At 38.4% G+C, this 19,138-nt stretch overlaps 1 protein-coding gene across 1 annotated transcript; it reads right to left on the bottom strand.

Moving 5' to 3' along the window:
* Positions 1 to 715: 715 nt before the first annotated feature.
* ralbp1 (ralA binding protein 1) lies at positions 716 to 16,711 on the bottom strand. The gene is made up of 10 exons (XM_042498110.2): positions 16,593 to 16,711; positions 12,990 to 13,292; positions 10,326 to 10,757; positions 8,865 to 9,214; positions 8,182 to 8,343; positions 6,571 to 6,702; positions 5,606 to 5,716; positions 5,295 to 5,416; positions 4,664 to 4,784; positions 716 to 3,843 (listed from the first exon to the last, which is right to left on the bottom strand). The coding sequence occupies exons 2-10, from the start codon at positions 13,237 to 13,239 to the stop codon at positions 3,544 to 3,546; spliced, it is 1,980 nt and encodes a 659-aa protein (XP_042354044.1). The 5' UTR covers positions 13,240 to 13,292; positions 16,593 to 16,711; the 3' UTR covers positions 716 to 3,543.
* Positions 16,712 to 19,138: the final 2,427 nt, after the last annotated feature.

The following is a 19,138-nucleotide window of genomic DNA, read 5'->3' on the forward strand; positions in this document are numbered from 1 at the left end:
AAAATTTAAGGCTAGAGTTGGAAAATTAGTACGTATTTTGGTACTGGTGGTTTAATCAAACTTAGTACATTTAGTAATGTACAAGTACTTCTATAGGCACTGGGGAGGGACTTATGATTTTTTACTTTGGCTTAGGGGAGGGACACACAACTTTAAATGGTTTTGTATATTTCATCAGCAATTTTTAAGGAAAAAAAGTCTTCCAAACCTGCAAGCCTGCAAGATAGGTAGGCATGTCTTTTTTTCTGATTTTTTTTTATTTAAAATGTTGGCGATTTTTAAAAAAAATTCTTTTAAAATTGTTGGCATTGTTTTAAAAGTTGAATCATGGCAATTTTTTTCTTAGGCAATTTTTTTTTTCTAACTGTTGGCGATTTTTGTTCTTTAAAGAAAAAAATTGCCAACATTTTTTTCCTTTAATTTTTTTTTGTCAATTTATGAATTTTTTTTTCTTTTTAAAATCTTTGGCATTTTTTAAAGAAAACATGTCCTCTAAACCCAAAGGGGCATGCCAACATAAAAATCCCCCAAATTTCACCATCTATCACTGTAAAAACATGAATTATTGTTGGATTTTCAAATTTCTGACGGTCCTTTAACACTTCCTATATTTTAGATCTGAGGCCTTTTTTTTACAAACCATTCAAGCTGAAGCGTCGGATGCCCAGGCCCGATGATGCCACTGGTGTCAGAGAAAGACAAAGAGATGCAGATAAATGTTTCCGATGGACACTTTATTCTTCACAGCATTATTCTGTCTGCAACAATAAGCTACAAAAAGCTTGGAACAATATGAAAATAACCTCATGAGAAGCTTCTGAGCCCAATCTAGCATTTATCTGTTTCAGTCACAGGATTAATAACACGTTGAATCATAAATTCAGATGCTTTGATTTGCCCACGACCAAAGCAGGGGCAGTCACACTAGCATACTCACATACAGGTCATTAATAATAAAAAAGAACATGAGTCAAAACATAAGAGCTGAAAATACAGTATGTTTGCAATTTTACAATGATATACACAAAACGGTAAGTAAGTCAGGCCATGCCTTTGCTTTAAATACGACTGAAGGTATGACAGTACTTTGCAATAGTCGTGGATCAGTTGTGAAATGAAATGATTGATTTGTAATTGGTTTTTTTTTTATACTCGCTTCCAACTGATGCCGTTAACGATAACTCCACACATCATGAGTTACAAAACGCAAATACACAACAGAACTAAATGAGCCTCCTGCGTGTCTCTGCACACATTTTGGAGATAACAACCATCACTACAGATTTATTTTTTCCATCATAAAATTGGAGAATTGTCTTTTTCTTCCCTTCCTTGTTTGTGCCAAGAAAACTATAAAAAAGAAAAGGAAAGGTCATGACGTCAGTGTCATCGTTCGAACTTTGCATTTCGACAGAATTTGGTGCCACTTCTGTTGAGTCACATTATGACTCGTCATATCTTTGTTGTTTCACCTTTGACTGAAATTAAAAAACACCTTACGTGATGCTGACTGCCGCTTTCTTACTGCACAAAAAACCCGCTAACATCTGGATTTTTAATGTAATGAGAAATGTAACGATCGGCATTCACACCTATGTAAAGTGACTGCAGTGGTTACGGGTATTTATCGTCTCCGGCTTTTATCAGCATTGAAGGAAACACAACCTGGGTGAACGTGCTAATCCCAGCCTCTTAAATAGTGAGATGTAATACAGATTTAAACTAATTTGGCTTAATCTGGAGTGGCAGCACCTCCTGATAATGTTGGGAAACATCATCTAACGTTAGCTCTGCCGTACAGAATGACCAACGGATGACATTTCTGTAGACGGACGCAGAAGTTATCATCGCCCTGTTTCCCTCGTCAGAAAGCCTATGGGATTTTTCCATTGGATTTTGACAGAAAATAAGGTCTTTGGGAAACAAACGTTTATGATACTAACATGTTTTGTTCAGCATGATAATCTTCAAAAAGATTTTCAAAGCCTGAATTCAATCACCAGAAGTAAAAAGGTAATGTTAGGCTATAAATGAACCACAGTACGTTCACACAACTTAACGTCGCCATCACAGCGAGGCTGTAAAGCTGTGTTTGGCGCGGCTCGGTGTGATGACGCACTGTAGTTTTATTCAGTCCCTTGTTAGCAATCGCCTTTTATAAGACACAAAAGCTTCAGAGTTCACAAGTGGGGTATTTACTGACGCGTTTTATGCCGTAGAACAAAATGTTAAATTCTTTTTCCTCTTTTTTCAGGCACCCAACCAAAAACTCATTCAAAACAGCCACTGACTTTGAGATGTGGGAACCTATTATTAAATACTGTAAACATTTGAAGGTAAGTCAGCTATTTTGGAACAAAAAGCACCTTAAGTTGAGTTTTATGCAGCTGACGTTAAGAGCCATGATCAGTTTGAAGACTAATAACAAGAAAAACGATTGTGCACATTTTAAATAAAAAGCATCGGCACGTAATGCATGTTTTTTTAATTCTGTGGAGGGACTTTCAGTCAAAGCTGAAACAACAAAGATATGATGGATTATAATGTGATTTGCTTTGCCTGCTCCATTAAAGTCAACAGACGTGGCACCAAACTCTGGCTCCAAGGCAGATCGCTGTCGCTGAAGTCTTTTTTATAGTTTCCTCGGTTTGTACAAGAGAGGCAGAGAGAGCAGAGACGATGATTGCACTACAGAGCAAAACGTGACTGTAACAACGCCGCCTCCAGCTGTTTGTCTACACTTTCCAGTGATGAATATACTTTTGTTGCCTATTTGTTTGCGAAGTCTTTGTGTTTATGTGCATCTGCTGTTCATAAGAAAGCATCTACAATATATTTATACATATATTCATATATTACTAAAAAGAAGCAGGAACTTAAAAATCAACGTATTTCTCGAATAGTCATCCGTATTCTTCAGAACACTACTTAAATATATAATATATAGATAGACCAATCATAAATTTCTTCATTATTCAAAGAGCTTTTGTATTAGTGGTTCTCTGGGGTCCAGTCTGGCATCTTCGGTTATGGCACAGTGGTCTCTATCCTAACATGTCCAATTTGCGTCTAGGTGAGGGACATAGAGTTATACAGGGACTGATATTATGTACAGGGTCATTTCTTGAGACCATACCAGCAAAAAATAAACTGTCATATACTGGGAAGGTGCCTGACTTTTTTTTTTTTGTTTTTTTTAACTTTCTTCCATCACTTGCGTTATGAAACCCTTCATTTCTCCTCCCCCCGTCTTCCTTCATACAGGCTTGGCACTGTGGATGTGTTAATATTGTCCACCTCGTCTCTCACAGCAGTTGTCCGCTACTTTATTTCTTTGTGTTTTGCATGGAAAAATGGGAAACAAGGTGTTTGATTTCTGACGACAAAGACAGTGTAACGGACGTTTCCTTGGCTGTCGCTTGGTGGACACGATGCACTAATGAACTCCAGCAAAGTGAAATCTCCAGTGGATAACGAGCGACGCTACGGGACAACTGACCAGCGGCAGAGACGTACAACAGCACACGTCGCTGAGATGACCTCTCACATGTTGGTGTCTCTCCTGTCTTTGTTCGGCGAGGGTTTTGAAGGATCCTTAGCTGCCTTGCCGTTGGTCGAGGCAGCGGCGTCTGCACCTGCAGCGGCCGCGGCAACGGAGCGTTTGTTTTGCTCCTCGCTGCGGGGCTCGGGGCTCGGCTGCGTGGGCGGGGCCTGCTCAGCCGGCGGCTGGACGGTCAGTTCCTGCTGCAGTTTGTGGCTTTGCAGGAGGCGAAGCTGGACGCGGAGCTCCAAGATGGCTTCCTGCTCCTCGTGGATGGCCTGGTTCAGGTGAGTGTTTTTATTCTACAGGCAATAAAACACAGAAGTCCTTTTTACTCAGAAATCAAAGTCCGTCCTTCGTGACGCCTTTTTATTTTCACACAAAACCAAACAACAGCAGCATCGTGCTGCTCCGATATGTGATTTTAGATAGCATGCCGGAATCAAAGAAGCAAAAGGAGCGTGACAGTCACAGCGTCTGCCTCTCTTGTGACAGATAACGTACGCATCACCAGCGCTTCATAAACAATAACAACAGCATAACATAATCAGTTAACAATAACCATCAGTTATCGTCTCTGTTATGTGGTGGCTGATCTCAGAGGGTAAGAAGTTCCTGAATCTCATTGTTTCCCCACTTTTCAGACATTTTACAGCCGCTGTTTTTCATCTTTGAGACGCAAAACTGCTGCTAGCTGCTTTTTAAATCTCCCGCATAACACATCGTCAAAACGCCTCACCAGCCCTGCTGGCTGTCCCGTTTACACAGACACTGTATCTGCGCTGATACTACCTCCTGTACCGGCTTAAAAGCCATACAATTCTGCCTCCCCTATTCCACATTCATACCTTTTACTCACAATGGCTGCAAAACTGCTAGAAACTCTTGCCTTGAACAGGCAGCGTCAAAGGGGTCAGTATGTATGAGAGACCAACGACTTCATCTCCGGCAAAATGTTTACAGAGAGAATATTCATGCTATATTGCTCACATCCATCCTCAAAAAACAAGTACAGCAATTTGCAAATAATATTCTGAAGTTTACTTTCAGACTTCGCACACAGGTAAAAACCATACCACAACAGTATGATAAACAGAGAGTTGGTGTGTAATGTTTATTCACCTCCAGTTCCTCGTTTTGCTTCTGCAGATCTTCCAGAATCATCTGCAGCTCTTCCTCATCTTCACTCTCACTTTCGCTGTCAGACGAATATTCCTCCGTCTCACTGCGACCCTGCTGCCGACTGAGGAACACAACGCAGAGTTACGGTTCAGACCATGAATACATGTTAAGGCTGCATAATTATGGTCAAAATAACAGTAATGATTCTTTAAAATCAATATTCACATTCACGATTATTTATCACAATTATTCATTGATTTTGGGACAAAATGTTTTTATTGAACTTTCCCATTTAAATAAATGAAGCACTGCTTTTACTTTAATGTTTTGCTACATTTATGCTAATTAACAAATCTTTGCAATAAAATTAAAATTCAGTCCATCTCCTAAAAGAAATATATAAATTAGTTTAGGAAGCGCTTCATTTTGATACGCAGCAGAGTGTTTTAATGAGCGGAGCCCCCTTTTTTAACATCAGTATCACAGCTGATTACGTTCATTAAATTGTGTGAGGCCGAAATCGTGACCATGATTAATGCTCGTTAAATGAGCAGCCCTAGCACATATAATGGCAGCTGTAGATCATATCGCAACTTATTTTCTATTTAACGCGGTTTCGGTCTTCTCTTACCTCTGTATGTCTGCAATCTCAGCTCGCAGTCTCTCGATTTCTTCCTTCTCTGTAGCAATCTGTCTACGGAGCACCTGCTCAAGAGAGATCAGCTCCTCCTGCTCTGTGAGGATCTCATTTTCCTGGTTATTGAGAGGAAGTCAGGAAAACTAAATTATAAAATGATTCCATCTCTGCTACATGGAACAATGTGGGAGCAAAACATAAAATGAGATTTTTACTACTATTTCAGGTTTTTAGACACATCTTGTGTTTTTTTTAATCTGAGTAGATTTTTTATAAACTTGTTTTTTTGTTTTTGAATAACTCACCTGTGCTAAGAGGAGATTGATGACTTCCTCTTCATTCTCAGTCATTTCCTCTTTTGAAACGTCTTCCTTTGAGAGGCTGGCAATCTCCTGAGCTATCTTACTCTCACACTCCTGAAAGGGAAAAGGAAGAAACATACAGAAACAGATGAAAGTGGTTTAACAATTCTGGTTTTCTTTGTTTTTTTAAATTAAAGTTCTATTTATTTCAGTGTAAACAAACTGAAAATGTTATCATCTGTAGTTGTACAAAATCATAAGGCCTGTGAAAAATGCAATTTTTTATAGCAGCCAAAACAAACATTTAGCAGTTAAAGTCATACATTTAGATCATCAGTGTCCCAGCAACGCTGTGAGCAAAAAAACTCCCATGACCTCTTAAAGGTCTCACCTTCATCTTTGACTTCGCTAACATCTGTCTATATAACATTATTTTTAATACATCCCTGAGAGGTAGACACAAACCAAAATAAAGTAAAATAAAATAAAATGCTTGTAGAAATCCAATAAAATCAGTTAAAGAAAAATTTAGGAATGTTCCCTTGAGTAATCACCCAACCAAGTCAGGTGTCAGAGGCCCGATAAATCGTACCCATGTCTCCCAGAGCTGTGCGAAAATGTCCATCTCACCAACATGCATCAGCCATCTTCTGGTCAGCATCTTTTTCCCTGCTGCCCAGTTCTGGTTTTCTAAGTGAACTTTGTGATGCTAATCTTTGTTCAGACACATATCATGTTGTTTTACATCTATAGTCACCATTTTACAGGCCGTAGTTTGCGTACTTAATTCCATTATGAGGCATCATAACCTTGCTTATGTGGATTATTCTGCTTAAATTCATTACAAGCACTGAAAGTTAACGCAAGTGCTGTAATTAAACAGGCAAGAGCTCAGAATATGTTGGTGTGATTGTTAATTCTCTTATTAACAGTTCATACACTCACATAAAGTACCTGACACAACGTACCTGACGTTTGGCCTCCCTCAGTTTGCGTTTGAGAGCAGTCAGGATCCTCTGAACCTCCCAGAGTCGCTCCTCTTTAGACAAGTCCTTCACCCCCGCCTGCAGGTCCCTGTGCAGGCAGTTCAGCAGAAACTCCTGAAACACAAACACAACTTCAACTGAACAACTTCAAATAAGTGCAATAGTCAAGTTAAGTGGCAAATTAAACTTGTGATTCTTGAATGACGATCATTAAAACAATTTAAAAAGGTAAAGAAATCAGCTGAAGAAAAAAAAAGATTTCTTTTGACAGCAAACTCAACATATCTGCCATAAATTTTAGATTACTGGAAGCATATATTGGACTTTTAATATGCAAACATCTAATTTCATGCATTATTTCTTGCAAAAGGTCAAACAGAAACCTAGGGTGAAATTTAGGAGCCACTGGCAGTTATTTCTTTACGCTGACTTTCACAAAGTTGCTGATGTAAACATGAACATGTCTGCACCAACTTCAGTGTCTCCAGTGTTTGTTTATTTTGCACTGTGATGCATGCACTGACATATAAATCAAATGTCAGGAACTTCTGGCACAAGAGCAAAATATCACTTTCTGGCACACAGTGCTGCTGACAAGATGAATTACTGCTGCATCCACAATGCAGCACTTAAATCCCTAATTAAAGTGGTAACAATATATCATCGGCTTACTGACAACAAGATTAAAATAGTTAAGAAAGAGCAATATACAAAATTAAGTAATTTGCTTAAGGTTTTCATTATTTCTCAATTTGTGAAACATTTTTAGGTTAATTGATAAAATGATTTTGTCTATGAAATGTCTGAAAAGTGAAATAAAATAGTCATCATAAGTTCTATGAGCCTGAGTTTTTTTTAAATATACAACGATATAAGAAGAGAAATGCAGATTTCAGAGGCTGAAACAAACACTGATTTTAAAAAACAACTTTTTTTTTTATTCAAAGGAATAATTTAGAAACTCTCTCATATCTGTCAATTTAATATGAGCTAGAGCTTGGAGACAGTTAGCTTAGTCAGACCAAATAAGATATATTTAAATACTTTATTGATCCCCAGGGGGGAAAGTGATACATTTCAATTTATTTTATATATAAGCATAGAAAATTATAAGAAAATAAAAAATAAGGAAAACAATAATACAAATATGTACATCATACTATAATGTGTGTTAAATAAAAACACAGGAATAGTATTGGTAAAAATACATTTCAACATTAGTTAAAAAAAATATTGCAAAAGCTTAATACAAACACTGAGGACGAGGAAACAGCCAGTCTGGCTCTGTCCAAAGGTTAAAAAAAATAAATAAAAAACCGATGAGCCAGCATCTCCTTACAAATTGGCATGTTATATCTGATTTATTTAACCCGTAAAAGTAACACAGTATAAAAACAAAAGGTTGTGGTTTTATGGTTTTAGGGTTATGTGCTTTTTCCTGTCTTATCATTGGCTCCAGTTTTACACCAAATGGACAGACATGAGTGATATATTACATGGAAAAAGCATATTTTTACCCCAAATCTTAAACTACTCCATCAGTAAATTTGTTGACTAAAATGAACAAATGTGCTGCAGCAGGACTGAACCCACCTGTCGTCGGATCTCCTCCTTGATGCTCTCCTGGGTCTCAGGCAACGCCGGCATGGTTGCCATGTTGGACCAGCGGAGCGGCCGCACCACCGGCTTCAGGACGACGTCTCCAAACAGCTCCCTCACGTGTGTGAAGAACATGTAGAGAACACGGTTCCCGATCTGAAAAAAAACAAAAATCAGTGAATATGAAGCACACAGCCTCAGAGATCTGCAGAAACTTGCAATGTGTCTTTCATTTGTGTTTGTGTGATGCGTGTTTGTATGAAACTCAGTTGTCTCTGCGTCACTTTAACAACACAGATTCCTGCATATTTACTTAGCCTGATTAAACTGACCCTGGTCTCCACTCATTAATTGACTGCGGTGTTTATTTAACAGTAGTGTGGCTCCTGCTGCTGCCGGTTCAGAGTAAGTGGAGCAGCCACAGAGATGTTCCCTGCGGGAATAAATTAGATTCACTAAACTAGGCCAGAGTTTTAGAGATGAACTGACTGTTTGATCCAATAAAAACTCGGTGGGTTTGTTGCTAAGGGGAGGTTTCTTATCTTTGATGTACACTTGAGCCTGAGCCCAAGACCTATTTATCTATTTGATGTTTAAATCCGCAACACTTCAACATATTTTTGCCCGTTTCCTTCCTTCCCTATCTTTTCCCATTAATCTCCTTTCACCTGACTGACCTGAATGGTTGGGTTGAGGACGATGGAGATATTCTGAATGTTCATCTTGGTGTCCGCCTCCCTGGCGATGACGTGGTCCATGTGCGTGATGAGCCAGGAGAGAAGAAGTCGGCTCTCCGGCGACACCTCGGCCAGCAGCCTCTGGAACTCCGTCATCTTCTCGGCCTCCACCTGCCGACCGCAGGCGTCCTCGAAGCGCTGGGCCAGCTCCCGGCCCAACAGGTTCTCCGGCAGCTCACGTAGGTACTGCTTCAGCAGGCTGGCGACGGTGTGGGGGTCGTACTCCTCCAGGCAGGGGCACTCCTCGCGGTCATAAGCTGCTTTCAATTCATCCACCTTAGACTTCATACCTGAGCAGAAGAGGAACTAATCTGAGTATCACTCAGAAATATTGAGATACAGACATATTAGAGTTGACCTGAATGCTTGGATGTAACAAGTATTCAGATAATGTACTATTTATGAGTACGAGTATCACCAAAGTAAAATTTAGGATGAATATCCATACCTGTGATGAAGGAAAATCCTAATGTGGGTAGATGTGATGAGTTCTTACTCTTACAATCAAAAATGTTTTGATGCTCAATTCTGAGGATGTTCTGCAAATAGTTTTCTAATAAATGATAATATAGCAACTTCTGATCAACCCATATCAATTACAAGCCTAAAATAACAACTTCTGGATAGGTCCCACTTCCTCCTATTTCTAGTTAAAGTCTCACACACTTCGCTCATCCTTATTTCATATACTAGTTAAGTGGTTCCCACAGAATTGTAGTATATGTGTGACAATAGCTGACGGCAGGGAGTGAATCAGTAAAGTTTCCTTTTTTCTTTTAAATTATTAACTTAATCTCTTTTATCATTCCGTGCCCCCTCTCTAAATTCTGAGGATTTTGTTGGTTCGCAAATGCAGCATAAGCAGAAGTCTTTGTTAACTCAATTTTTCCTCAGTAACAGTTTGTAGAGTTTGAGGATAACTGATTAGTCAATCCAGTCAGAGCTGATCAGATCAGATCAATGGATGGCAGGAGCAGCTGCTGCTTAGGTGAGTGAAAGCGAACTTTTTTAGTACACATAAGGTGCCAGGGTGCATAAAACAGCAGAAAACAAGAGCTTATTTAAAAAAAAACGTCAGTGAAGGGTCCCCTAAACCCTTAAAAGAGATCCTAGCTAAGCCCTAATGTCCTGAAAACCTAGAAACGTCCTAAAATCATAGAAATGTCCTAAAAATCATAGAAACATCCTTAAGTTCTAGAAATATTCTAAAATCCTAGAAATGTTCTAAAGTCCTCGGCATGTCCTAAGATCCTAGAAATGTTCTCAAAGCAGAGAAAAGTCCTAAAAGTCCTAAAAACACATATGGAGCTGCTCCAATGGGCCCCTGGCCTCCTGTCATTGTTTAAAAGTGCCCCCCAAGCAAAGCAAGTTGAGCATCCGTACTCTATAGAGTTTCTCTACCTGAGACCCTGTAGATGCCTTCACACTTCATGCCGTAACTTTCGATGTAGTCCACACACTCTCTGAAGATGGCGGGCAGCTGGATCCCATCGTACAGCGCCGTCCTCTTGACGGCTTCAGTCAGAGGTGCTCCAAAGATGGGCCTGAAGGTGGGGGTCTCCACTGGGACCGACTCGGCCTCTGTTGTCGGTTTCTTCTTCTTCTTCTTCTCCTTCCACTGTTTGACCACGTCTGCAGCCGTCAGGTCTTTAGACTTCTTATCCTTGGCCTTGTCCTCCTTGGGGCCCTTCTCCTTCACCTTAAAGTCCTTCTCCTTCTTCTTGGAGAAGCTGGGCTTCTTGAACACGTGGATTCCCTTGGAGCGCTTCATCTTGGACGGGCTCTCTGCTTCGTCTGCTGAACTGTCCTCCTGGAAGGCCGCGTATCCCTCCGCTGTGAAGGTAAAGAGGCAAAAATAGGGTTAGATGTGAGGGGCGAAACACCACTGTTTTCGTATCCTCCTCCTCCTACGACAGAAGCATGATAGCAGCGAGATAGAAACAGGAAGAGATGTGTGTGTGAGAGAGAAGATAGCAAAGGAGGGGGAGAATGGGGACTTCGAAAAGAGGTCAGCCACAGATTTAGCATAGCTCCCACTGCACCTTGCGCCTCTCCTCTCCAGAACGGCCTCAGTTAAAACATTTTTCCTCAGAGCAAACAGCTACACAGTCGTGCCAAAGACAGTAAGTGGCCTCTTTGTCTCCTCTGATTGTCTCATAGAGCAGGCCCTTTGTATCACACAATGCTGCCTGCGACACACCTTCACTGGGTGTGCTCTCAACTGTCCATCTCTTCCTCTCTCCCACCGTACCCTGGCGTAGGAGCTGAACACAGACATGGAAAAACCCAGATACAGAGTGGACAACGAGCCTGACAAACAGTGAAAAACATTCAGTGAAGGAAAATTTCTCACTGCTACAGCCAACAGAATGGAAAAGTGGGAAGCTCTCTCCCTCTTTAACCAAAAGCTACTAAAGTGGAGACCTTCAGCAACATTTCAACGGTCTTCAGTCCTCAAGTGCTTTAAAATTGAAGCTTAGTGGCCTAAAGTCCATAACCTGTATGTGCACAGCAGCTCCCAGATGTTACAGGAAGAGGATGCTGATAATCTTGATGTTTTTTGTCAACAGATCCTATCAAAATGGGATTTCCTGTGTAGCCCCAAAAACCTACTAAAAACACATCAATGAACACTTAGTGGATTTTGCTCATGCACCGACTGTTCAAGCAAAAACACTTTCTTCAGATTCCCATTCCTCAGTGAACAGCTGCTCATTTGCATACCAGCCATAAACTGACAGACTGCACTGTTTACATCCAAGGTTACAAAAATGCTATCTATAATTCTGAGATATTACGTCATGATTAAGGTGTTAATTAAGATGGTTATTTGGAGTAACAATATAGTCTTAATTTTCAAGTTTTAATCATTGTTTGTTTTTTTTTACCTTATCTTGTTCCTGCTGTATATTTTTATTATATTTTAATTTTATTTTATAGACTTTTCATTATCATTTCTGTTTGTTTTTTTAATACGTTTTAATATATTTTACTGTCACTGTAATTCGAACTGTGTATATGTTCTTTCAATTTTACAAAGTGAAGCACTTTGGGCTGCATGTTTGTTGAGTTGAGTTGAGTTGAGTTGAGTTGAGTTGAGTTGAGTTGAGTTGAGTTGAGTTGAGTATTCGCTTCATTCTCATCTCTGCTAAAAGCTGCAAATGCGCAGTTCTAAACGACACTTAACTTTAGTCTGTGTTGCTATTCGATAACAGCTAACAAATCAAATAATTTGTTTCTGGACAAGTAAAACTTTTCAAGCAGGCTGATTTCTGACCCGGGGAGCAATTTGTCTAGAAGTCAGCTTAATATATTCACATACCCATGAATACTGCTGTGTTGTACTCATAAACATTCACTGTTAAGTCAGCAGAAATATTGCGGGGTTAGTTTGATAAAAACATTGTAGCACAAAGTCACCTACTGAAAAAGTTACAAAGCTTTCAGCTAATTTCCATAGCTTTGTCAAAGTTTGGAAAATGGCTAAAAGCGCAACAAAATTTCCTGTCAGCTAGGAATTTTTTCTTGCTACACCTTCACTCATTTTCTGTAACCACTTATCCTCTTAAGGGTTGAAGCGGCGCTGGTGAACACGCTGGACAAGTTGTCAAACTATCACAGGGCAGAGACTTTTTTCCATTTCCACCTTTTGCCACGCTGAGTCAAAACATGCCACACCAATTTCTGTTATCGATTAAGACACGCTGAGCCGTGCCAGAGATGGACCGTCTCCAGCGTGGGGCCAAAGGTGCTCAACTTCCTCCATGTGGATGGCTTTTTTGTGTTCACTTTCAGCCATACAGGCATCACGTTAAGTGGCTCCTTATTGCTTCGCAATAAAAGCTTTTACAAAACAAAATAAAGACAGACAACTATTCACCCTCACATTCACACCTACGGGCTATTTAGAGTCACAAATGAACCTGACCTGCATGTCTTTGGACTGTGGGAGGAAGCAAGAGAAACCAGAGAACTCGCCAGCTGGCCGTGTTTACTGCTACTTTTACTGCTATTTCTGGGGTAAATGATAAATTAGAAAGGTCAAATTACGGGATCATTTCTTACTTCTTTTCTCCTTCTTCTTGAACTTGTTCTTCTTCTTGCTGTGCTCTTTGTCGTCGTCTGAGACGTAGGCGTCAGGGGCCTCGTGGTGATGGCCATCGTGAGGCGGCGATGGTTCACCGGTGCGGTACAAGCCGGGGAACTTGGTTGGACTGATCTCCTCGGAGCTGGGGGTGCGGGCCACGCCCCCTGGGTGCTCGGCCCTGCGCTGCTCTGCGGGGCTGCTGCTGGGGGGCAGGAAGCACTCAGTCATGGCTGCTCGGGCCTTATCACTCCTCTGACGGGCACATCACCTCGCCATCACACCTGCAGTGAGCAGAAATACAACATACAGATATGATCCCGAATTTAGGCCAGTGTGCACATGCATTTTTTATTTCTTCTACTTAATATCAATATGTCGAGAGCTCCAGAAAATAAATTTGCAAAGATGTTACAATACATAGAAGGTAGGGTTTCAATGTCATGAGACTTTCAGAAAACACTGCTGTTATCACGGTCATATAGAATTATTATAATTTGCAGTTACAGTGACGCTTAAAGTTATGAAAACAGAAGTGGGGTTTTTTTTTAGTTAAACAACCATTTTGAAACTATAATCAAAACTTGAAACCATGTTTGAAACAAAAGTATGAGTAAAAGGAAATTCTCTTCCCACTCACATTTTTTTCCAATATCGTAAATAACTAAGGTAAACAGTATGATAACCGTTAATTTTCATACCACGGTAAACCTTGATACCAGTTTACTGTTGCAACCCTAGTAGACGTTATCTACATCAGATAACTTTAACACTTTCATTACACACAACAAATCTCCATGAAAAAGGTAAATGTGAAATTCCATGACTTTTCCATGACCATGGGAACCTTTAAATAAAAGGTTCAAAATAAATAAATAAAACCTCTAGCTCTACTATGACCCTCCTTAGCACAACAGAAGTAGTTTATAACTATTTAGAAGGACATTATAGCAACATAAATGTACATTGACAACAATAACAAACAAAAAAACTAAACTAAATCGACTCATATTCTCAGTACCGCAATATAAAGTTTGAGGTTGGAAAAAAAAGTAATTTGAACGCTTAAGAAACCATCCTAGATCAAGCGGACAGCACAGCTCCAACACGATCAATAACATACATCCAGAGACAATAAATTATGTCTTCAGGTAAGCTGTTATAAAATATGCAAAATAAGTTATTTTAAATCTTGACATAACACTAGAAATTTGTAACATATATATCCATCTGCAAACCAAACTAAAACACTTTGTAATAGAAAGTTAGAAGCACAGTAACACAAGCAGTACCCCTTCCTGCTACTTTTTATACTAAATATTTTAATGATGACTGAACAACTGCAACAGTAACGTTCACCCACCAGATGGGGCTCTGCTATATGAACAGACACATCTTGCATTTCCTAATTCTAAGATGCCAACTCTGATATCCACAGTCAGCAAAATCGAAACTACAGCCCACTACATCATTTATAGAGACAGTAATTAATCTTGCGCAAAGCACTTATGACTGCAGTTAAGCAGATATGTTTTGATCTGAATGTTTAGACAGTCATGAGAAACGACAGCGTGTCTGTTTGTGTTAAATTGAGCATGAAAGGGAACTCCTCAGCCGTCATTTTGCACGTTTTAGGAAGTAGATTATTTGATGCAATCGCTGCAGGGCAGTGTTGTTTGTTTAAAAGCGTCAGTTTACCCTGCTAATGAGATGTTTTTAAAGCTGACAGCAGGTTGAAGATCTCATGTTACATGTTTATACATGCTCTTTTTTTCAAGTGGAAAGTTGTCAATGTAATCATCGTTGTTTCCAGAATATTGTCCCATTTTTTCAAGAGCCAAAAGGACTTTGATTCATGTAAAATCTTCATAAGGAAGAAGTAAAAGTAGCTAAAGCTCTCATTATCCAGCATATGTGGCTCCTGTTAGTGTTACATCAATATATATTATATTATAGGATAATTAATAAACATGTGAGGAGCATTCAAATGTTGCTGGTCGTCTCATAGTGAATTTAACCATTTCATATAAATTGTTCTGTACTTTAATATAAAAAGGCATCATATTTTATAAGATCGTCATATGTTTTAAACATAGAATCATTATATACAAAAACAAATATATCTCTGACATGCTTGTGACAAATATAACTTCAGGACATCAGGAGCGGCACTACTGATCGTCACAAGAGCTAGAAAAAACACAGTAAAGCAGCGTTTGTTTTTTTTTTGTTTGTTTGTTGTTGTCATGTAATACAAACTTGTAATAACCTACCAGATAATGTAAGACAAGCCCTGCCTCTGAACAGTTTTAGTCAAAACTGAAAACTTTCCTTTTTTTACGCCGCCTACTCCTATTTGCACCTTGTCTGCTACTTTTGCTATTTTTTATGCTGATTATTTTAAATTGTAAATCATTGAGATATTAATTTTACTATTTACTATTTTACTGCTATATTGATTCTCTATGTTTTATATGTTTTCCCCTTTCATTTACAAACCTGTCACGTCACCTAACGTATTTAGCTCTGTTCTGTCTTGCCTGTTCTCACCTGTTTTGTCTTACTTCAAAAAAGTAATTAATTTTACCTTTAATATCTTTTCTCTCTACTATTCATTGAAAATCTCAGTGCATTAATATGTTTTATATTTTATTGCTCCATAAAGCACTTTTTATTGCAATGTTATATGAAATGTGCCACACAAATAAAGCTGATTTGTTTTTCCTAAAACTGTAAAATAAATGTAGTTAAAAGTACATTTCTCTCTGAAATGTAGCAACATAGAGAAATAAAGTGGCATAAAAAACTGTAAATAACCAAATTATATTTACAAAACATAAAATACTTGAGTACATTCAACTGCTGATTTTTTTTTGACATCCACAATATTTTTGTATTTATTTTCTTTTTTTAAAAATCATTTTTACTTCTCTTTTTTTCAGGGGAAAAAAACAAAACAAAACTGAATCCCCATCTTCCTGTGAGGAGGGACCTTCAGTAAATGGATAAATATAGTTGATACAAAATCAACTTATATATGAGTCAACTGGTTAGTATGATGCATCAAAAAACAGTATCAAGAAGATGCATGCAGTAAATGCTGTAACACAGCAGCTGAAGGTTTGATATCAGAGTTTTGGTTGAATTCTGGACACAAAAACTGTAAATAAAGCCTCTCTGTCTCTTAATCTTCCTCCGCTGTGGACAGATTATCCTCACTATTTTCTTGCTCTGTCCTGTTTCCAGAGGAAAGCTAAGAAAACAAAAACACCCACATATCATCACCTTGCTGTTAAAATAATAAAATTAATATCAGTACTTATGAATTTAAGCATTTTCACGTAAAAACAGTCGGACAGTGGAAGCTCTCTCTGAATGGAGGGGCCCATATGCTAACGTTAGTTCAGCTAGCTGCCAGCCTGCTAAGCTAACTGATTAGCCAGCCTGTCCGTCACGATTAAAGCCGCTGTTTGGTACAAACAAAACCAACATGGGATAAATAGTTAGCTCCGTGTGCTTAACTCTATTTTGTAACCGCTGTACTGTCACTGAACACGAAACACACAAAAGAAAAGAAACTTTACCAAGAAGTATCCCGTTTCGGTCAGTTTCAGAGTGCAGCTTCCGGTTGTCTGTATACTAAATAAACCGACTTGCGCATGCGCAGAAGCCAAAGTGCACGGTGGAAAATGTAGTCCAAAGGTGAATTACTCCACAGCTTGGATGTTTCACCACAAATGTATAGTCTGTGAATGTTTCTTGGCTTGGAGAAATGATCTGCATGTAATGATGTTTGGGCTTTGGGCTTTTTTTAATCCAACCACTAGCTTACTGTTATATAAGCCTCAGCACAACATGAGAAACTGTCAGAGGTGGAGGAAGTACTCAGATCATTTACAGCAGTAGAAGTACCAGTACTACTGTAAAAATACCCTAATACAAGCAAAAGTTCTTCACTCAAAACCTTACTTAAGTGAAAGTATATAAGTATAATCAGCAAACTGTACTTACAGTACGAAAAGTACCTTACAAAACTCTATTTTTAATGAGAAGTCGGGACATTTTGCAGGCTTATTTCAAGCCAAAAAAACAGGTATTTTTAACAAGACATCGGGACATTTAGCAGTAGTCTTTTTGTAAACAAATCCAGGCAATTTTAATGAGACACTAACTCATTTAGCAGGCTTTTTTTAACAAGACACTGGATCAATTTGTGGACCTTATTTTGGTGTCAAAACATGGAACATGAGAACATTTAGCAGATATTTTTCAGATGACAAACCAGATTTTTTAAATAAGACATTGGTGCATTTAGCAGATGTTTTTCTGTAAACAAAACCAAATACTTTTTCGGGACATTTAGCAGCCTTAAGGTATTTTTAATGAGAGGTCAGGACATTTACCCCAAAAAACAAATGAAAATTTGTCTGAATATGAAAAGTAACTAGTCACTAAAGCTGTCAAACAAATTTAGCAGAGTGAAAAGTACAATATTCCAATATTGGAGAGAAGGCAGAAAGCTGCATAAAATGGAAAAACTCGAGCACACTTACAAGAACCTCAAATCTAACTTTTTTGTATAAATTTGTATTTGCAACATTTAGAAGCATTGCTGAGAATGGGTACTTTTCTCTGAATTTCTACCCTAATGTCTTGTAAAACATTTAAAATCTTGGATTAAGTAAGAAAATGTACTTAATTACATTCCACCACTGAAAACTGTCAATGTTTTGAAAAGCAGCTAAATCTGGTTAAAACCACTTGCTATTCTGAATCGTGTGTACTTTCCCAAACGCTGTGGTCGCACTCTTGAGGACTGGTGGTCATCCCGACATATGAATCACATTTGATCTTTGCTGGCACCATCTGCTCTGAACCCACAGCTGCAGTGGCAAAATGAGGTCATGATTCAATATCATAAAAAAGAGACAAACAAGGTCTCATTGTGCGTGCGGTACATTAGTCTGTGCACACTGCTGTTGCATGCCAATTGGGAACAGAATCAGTGATAGGGCACCCTGCTGCCCTTTGAAAATGCACTGGCATCACAAAGAGCATTTGTGTTTGGCGGTGAGAGATTGGCATCGGAAAACGTTCCCTTTTCCCTTCGCTTGCAACGAGACGGTCAGTGAGCACTGGAACACCTGTGGACCAGAATGGTATAATAACAACTTTGTTTCCCCAGGAAATGATGCGTTTCCTGACTCAGGCAACACTAAGCTAAGATTAGAGCAGGAGACATGCGACTTGGGAGGACAAACATTTACTATTCCACTCATGCTATGCACTTTTTCACACATTTTTTAACACTCTGAAACTTGAGCAAATTGGCTTGATTTCTTTCAAAAACATGTGAAGAAGGCAATGAGCAACGAAAATAAAAAAGATCCAAAAATTAACAAGAAATTCATAAAACATACAAGAAAATTACCTGAAAATTAGTTTTAAAAAAATAAATAAAAGATAAAAATAAAGTTAAAAGATAGGAAATGACCTAGAAAAAGTACTTAAAATTCTAATAATTCTGTAACATAATTTTAAATATCTATTTATGATGATTAGACATTTTTTCCTTAGTTTTTTCTTTTTTGCCCCTTGACATTTTCCTCTAGCTTTTTTTAAAAATAATTTTATAAAGCTACTTTTTTTTTGCAATTTGTGAAACACATATTACTGAGTTGCTCACAGCCTTTTTTTCTCATGTTTTTTACAGAACATGGGGAAAGGCCATGAGCAATAAAAGAAGAAATGAAAAATTAACAAGAAATTCATATTCATAAAATATCCAAGAAAATTACCTGAAAATTATTAGCTAAATAAAATAGAAGGAAACACCCTGGAAAAATGCTTAAAAATTATAATAATTATGTCACATAATTTTAAATATATAATTATGATTATATTTTTTCTGAGCTTTTCTCCTTTTATATTTTCCCCTAGGTTTTCAAAAGCTACAATTGTTTGTGCAATATGTGCAGCATTTTTTACCAAGTTGCTCATTGCCTTTTTACTCATGGCCCCTGAAGGCAGCACAAGAAAAGTCATGTCACTCCATCTTTCAAAAGTTTAAGGAAAATACAGCCGAAGAAGAAAATATATTTGAAAAGGTAAATTTGATATTTTTTTCAAT

The sequence above is a fragment of the Plectropomus leopardus genome, chromosome 12, assembly GCF_026936395.1.
Source record: "Plectropomus leopardus strain MGB_pleo_1.0 chromosome 12, ASM2693639v1, whole genome shotgun sequence".
Taxonomy (NCBI): Eukaryota; Metazoa; Chordata; class Actinopteri; order Perciformes; family Serranidae; genus Plectropomus; species Plectropomus leopardus.

Excerpts from the sequence above, each read along its gene's own strand:
- ralbp1 (XM_042498110.2), bottom strand. The coding sequence starts at position 13,239 with ATGACTGAGTGCTTCCTGCCCCCCAGCAGCAGCCCCGCAGAGCAGCGC. Across the intron at positions 10,758-12,989 it reads CAAGAAGAAGGAGAAAAGAA|CGGAGGGATACGCGGCCTTC; the intron begins GTAAGAAATGAT and ends TTACCTTCACAG. Across the intron at positions 3,844-4,663 it reads AGCAAAACGAGGAACTGGAG|AATAAAAACACTCACCTGAA; the intron begins GTGAATAAACAT and ends TATTGCCTGTAG.